Source organism: Macaca nemestrina, chromosome 12 (assembly GCF_043159975.1).
Source record: "Macaca nemestrina isolate mMacNem1 chromosome 12, mMacNem.hap1, whole genome shotgun sequence".
Lineage (NCBI taxonomy): Eukaryota > Metazoa > Chordata > Mammalia > Primates > Cercopithecidae > Macaca > Macaca nemestrina.
This window is the reverse complement of record NC_092136.1, coordinates 10,172,997-10,177,519: the sequence shown is the minus strand read 5'-3', so window position 1 is coordinate 10,177,519 and position 4,523 is coordinate 10,172,997. Positions and strand designations below refer to the sequence as shown.

Below are 4,523 nucleotides of genomic sequence, written 5' to 3'. Positions count from 1 at the left end.
TTCTGTTGGCATCTGCTCTTTCTGTGACAGAGAGGAACAGTGGGCCCTGAGTGCGTAAGGCAGGACAAGTGACCTGAGGAAAAAAAAAAAAAAACCCGCCCAGCCTCAGTGTCCTTCTCTACAAGCAGAGGATAAGAGCTATGGCTCCCTTGGCTGCCTCCTGAGAGGCTCCGGGGCCGAAGCAGCTCTGTAAGATATGCCTCGCTGCAGAGGGGAGCAACAGAGGAACGGAGAGACCGTGGCCGGGCCGAAAGCGTCACAAAGCCTCAGAGAGCGGGCTCTGTCCCGCCCGGTCCCCGGGTGGGCGCCCGCGCCTGTCCGGAGAGTCCGTACAGGCTGGGGAACCGGAGGCACCAAAGGCCAATAGACATGTAGGGGCGGGGGCTCCACCGATTTTTTTTTCCCGCCTGGTGGACGTGGTCTTGGCATCCACGCCAATGAGAGTGCGAGGGCGGGGCCTGAATAGACGCAGGAAATGGCGACGGCCGCGGGTCATTGAGCGGCGGGGGCGGGGCCTGGTTGTGGCCCCTCCTTCGCCCGTCCACAAGCTCCCTGGGTGGGAACGGGGTCTCGGAGTACCTGGCTGGTTGGCCAGACCCCGAAGCCAGCGCTGGGAAGGGCTGCGGATGCCCGGGTGAAAGAAAGGGGCAGGTCCAAGAATACGCAGGTCTGGTCCTGGGCAAGAACCGCCCCCTCCCGGGGCCTGCTTCAGTCTTCCTTCGCAGAACACCGGGCCGGGCCCCTTCTCTCTGCCCCCGGGTGCTTGAAGTCTAGCCCCCATCCTGGTACCAGTGCGCTCTTGGTAGCCTCCTTTCCCAGCTGTCCGCCCGCCGCCATGCCGCCCTTACTACCCCTGCGCCTGTGCCGGCTGTGGCCCCGCAGCCCTCCCTCCCGGCTCCTCGGAGCGGCCGCCGGGCAGCGGTGAGTTGGGCGCGGGGGGCCGGCCCGGTTGTTCAATGGGTTTCTGTTTGCCCTATGTGCTGAGATAGTTGTGGTCTCTACTCCGCGTCAGGAGGCTCCCAGGTTTGTCTCAGGTAACCCTCGCCTTCCCTGCTGAGGATCAGAGATAGAGAAGACCCCCAAGGTCATACACCGATTTAAGCAGCAGAGGAGGAGTTTGAGTCCAGGTTAAACCCAACGCTCTTACCACAGCTCTAGTGGTTTCCAGGCATCACTGTGCATAACCCTCTGTGGGAGGTGGGAGATGGGGAGGTGTTGGGTACAAAAATCCAGATTCCTCGGCTCTGCTCTAGAGATTCTGAACTGGAGGAATCAATTAGGTGGGGCTCAGGAATCAGTTTTTTCTTTCTTTTTCTTTCATCTTTTTTTTGGAGACGGAGTTTCGCTCTTGTTGCCCAGGCTGGAGTGCAAATGGCACAATCTCTGCTGGGCACAACCTCGGCTCACTGCAACCTCTGCCTCCCGGGTTCAAGCGATTCTCCTGCCTCAGCCTCCCCAGTAGCTGGGATTACGGGCATGCGCCACCACAGCCAGCTAATTTTGTATTTTTAGGAGAGACAGGGTTTCTCCATGTTAGTCAGGCTGGTCTTGAACTCCTGACCTCAGGTGATCCGCCCTCCTCGGCCTCCCAAAGTGCTGGAATTACAGGCGTGAGCCACCGCACCTGGCCAGGAATCAGTATTTTCCAACAAGTCTTTGGACTCCACTTTGAGAAATCCTGACCTGCACTATGCCTGAAACACTCCAAAGGGAGACAGATTTGTCCTGGGACCTGTTTCAGCCCTCTCAGCTCCTGGTAGCTGAGTTGAAGGGTGTAGCCCAGGGAGGGGCTGGGAAGGGCAGGGCAGAGCTAGCTTCTGGGTTCCCTCAGCCCCTGCAGGTTTTCGACTCTGTCCACAGGTCCAGCCCCAGTAATTATTATGAACTGTTGGGGGTGCATCCTGGTGCCAGCACTGAGGAAGTTAAACGAGCTTTCTTCTCCAAGTCCAAAGAGGTACCGGTACCCCTAAGGTGGGGAGGCGGAGCAGGAACTCTGAGCCAGTGGGGGTGTGCTTCAAATTCCCAGGAGTAGACCTGCATCTCTGGCTGGTGCCACATTTTTTTCAGCCCTCACAGTGAGTGGCGGGTGCTCAAGGGTGGGGGGAAGGCTGTGGGCAGGAGCCAGGGGTCCTGTCTGATGGGCTGGGCTTCGTTTTCTTGACCTGCCTGCCTGCTCTTAAGAAACCTGGACCGGGGCATATGGTGAATGCAGGGGGCTGGCAGGTGGGGAGGGCTTGAACGCAGGAGGAGGCAGGAGTCCATGCTCTCTGGCCTTCTGAGGAGTGGGCAGGCCTGAGTGAGGGTCACTGACCAGGCAGGGCTCCTGGGTATGACTGGAGCCCTGGTGTGGGTGGATGTCATCAGCATGGGTCCTGGGGAGGGACAGGCAAAGGGAGATAAGGGGAGTCCTGCCCCACCCCAGCTGCACCCGGACCGGGACCCTGGGAACCCAAGCCTGCACAGCCGCTTTGTGGAGCTGAGTGAGGCATACCGTGTGCTCAGCCGTGAGCAGAGCCGCCGAAGGTATGATGCTCAGCTCCGCTCAGGTGGTCCCCCAAAGTCTCCACAAACCACAGCCCATGACAAGTCTGCCGGCCAAACACACAGGTACAGTAATCCCGCCCTCAACTTGCCCCACCCCCAGGTCTCTTGGGGAGGCTCATTTCCACAATGTCCCTTCCTCTGCCTCCCAGCAGCTCCTGGGCACACCCCAACGCACAGTACTGGTCCCAGTTTCATAGCGTGAGGCCACAGGGGCCCCAGTCGAGGCAGCAGCAACACAAACAAAACAAGCAAGTGCTGAGGTACTGCCTCCTCCTCATGCTGGCGGGCATGGGCCTGCACTACATTGCCTTCAGGTGATGCCTGTTCTCCCTGGGGTGATGGGCAGAGGGCAGGAGGGTGGGCGAATTCCAGTGTGGTCAGCCAGTCCTCCACAGCACCTCGTGTCCCGTACTATTGTGTCTCTCAAGCTAAGAGTTGCTTGAAATCGGTCTCTGGAGCCTCTCCTTACTTAGTAAAGACAGCGCTGCACTAAGAGCTAACACTGTCATTTACACTTTTTCATATTTCGAATATAAATCTTTCGTGCTGGCTGCCAGGAAGGGATTGAGCCAAACAAAATCAAGCACAAGCAGCAAATGCAGCACAGCTCATTCATTTGGCAGCAGGCATCTCCCCGCCACTCTCACGTGCCACGAAGCTGATTCTCTTTTTTGTTTTATTTTTTCTTTTTTTTTTTTTTTTGAGGTGGAGTCTCACTCTGTCGCCGAGGCTGGAGTACAGTGGCGCGATCTTGGCTCATTGCAACCTCACCTTTGCCTCCCGGGTTCAAGCAATTCTTCTGTTTCTGTCTCAGCCTCCCAAGTAGCTGGGACTACAGGCATCCACCACCACGCCTGGCTAATTGTTTTGTATTTTTAGTAGAGATGGGGCTTCACCATATTGGCCAGGCTGGTCTCAAACTCCTGACCTCATATGATCCATGCGCCTCGACCTCCCAAAATAGAGGGATTACTGGCGTGAGCCACCGTGCCTAGCCACGAAGCCGATTTTCTATAGCAAATACCTAAAGGCCAGTGCCCACTGCTAGCAGCCTGCCTAGTTCAGTGATGGAGTTAGATGCATACCCTTTCTAGTCTTCTGGGAGGAGCACCCCCATGTCCACAGCTGCTGTAACACCTCGAAGTGGCCAGGGACTTCGGATGCCATTGGACCCTAGACAAGCCAGGGCCACTCTGAGTCCTCCCTACCTATCACAGGCAGGGTTAGGCTGAGGTCCCTAACCCTGTGTGGGTTAAAAAGCTGTGAGGCCCCTAGAGTGGGGTGGAAGGGGGCAGGACTTCAGGGACAACAGGAATTCGAGTCCCAGGGTTAATTGTGACACATTGCAGGAAGGTGAAGCAGATGCACCTTAACTTCATGGATGAAAAGGATCGGATCATCACAGCCATGTACAATGAAGCGCGGGAGCGGGCGCGGGCCAGGTCTGTCCCTGCTCTATTCTGCCCCCTGCTCCCTGTCCCGGCACCACACTTCGGGATCCCTATCCCAACCACCCAGGTGCCCTCTCCTCCAGGGCCAACAGAGCCAGCCTTCAGCAGGAGCGACAACAGCAAAGGCAGCAGCAGCCGCCACCACCGGAGCCAACCCAAGTCCCCGAGATCGTGCCCCCGGGCGCCGGCCCCTGAGGGGCTCACCTGGATAGGGCCTGCAGTGCGTTCCCGCCTTGCTTCCTTCCCTGGACTGCCCGCTTCCCAAAACGCGTGCAATAAAGTGATTCTCAGAGCTAGTGTGCGGCTCCCTCCTTCAGGCCCGGCGCCCCCTGCCCCGGCTTCGCCGAGGGGCAGCGCCCCGCCCTCTGGGTAGTGACTGCCGCGACCCGGGAGCCCGGCCCCCTGGGCGGTGCGTCCCCTTTCCCCTGCAGCGGCGGGAGGCGGGAGGGGGGTGTGTGGAGGAGGCGGGTCCCGCCGGCGGCCTCGCCCCCCCACCCCGCCGCCCCGCCCCCGCCCCACGGCCCGGTG

At 59.1% G+C, this 4,523-nt stretch overlaps 1 protein-coding gene across 6 annotated transcripts; it reads left to right on the top strand.

Moving 5' to 3' along the window:
* The first annotated feature begins 275 nt into the window (after window positions 1–275).
* LOC105469506 (DnaJ heat shock protein family (Hsp40) member C4) lies at window positions 276–4,383 on the top strand. Of its 6 annotated transcripts, none has more exons than XM_011720602.3 (6): window positions 283–921; window positions 1,861–1,954; window positions 2,423–2,607; window positions 2,694–2,804; window positions 3,894–3,986; window positions 4,079–4,287. In XM_011720602.3, the coding sequence occupies exons 1-6, from the start codon at window positions 836–838 to the stop codon at window positions 4,188–4,190; spliced, it is 681 nt and encodes a 226-aa protein (XP_011718904.2). In that variant the 5' UTR covers window positions 283–835; the 3' UTR covers window positions 4,191–4,287. The 6 variants fall into 6 exon arrangements, with proteins under 6 accessions (XP_011718900.1, XP_011718901.1, XP_011718904.2 ...); XM_071074411.1 differs by having other exon boundaries at window positions 284–921; window positions 2,694–2,858; XM_071074412.1 differs by having other exon boundaries at window positions 285–921; window positions 2,697–2,804.
* Window positions 4,384–4,523: the final 140 nt, after the last annotated feature.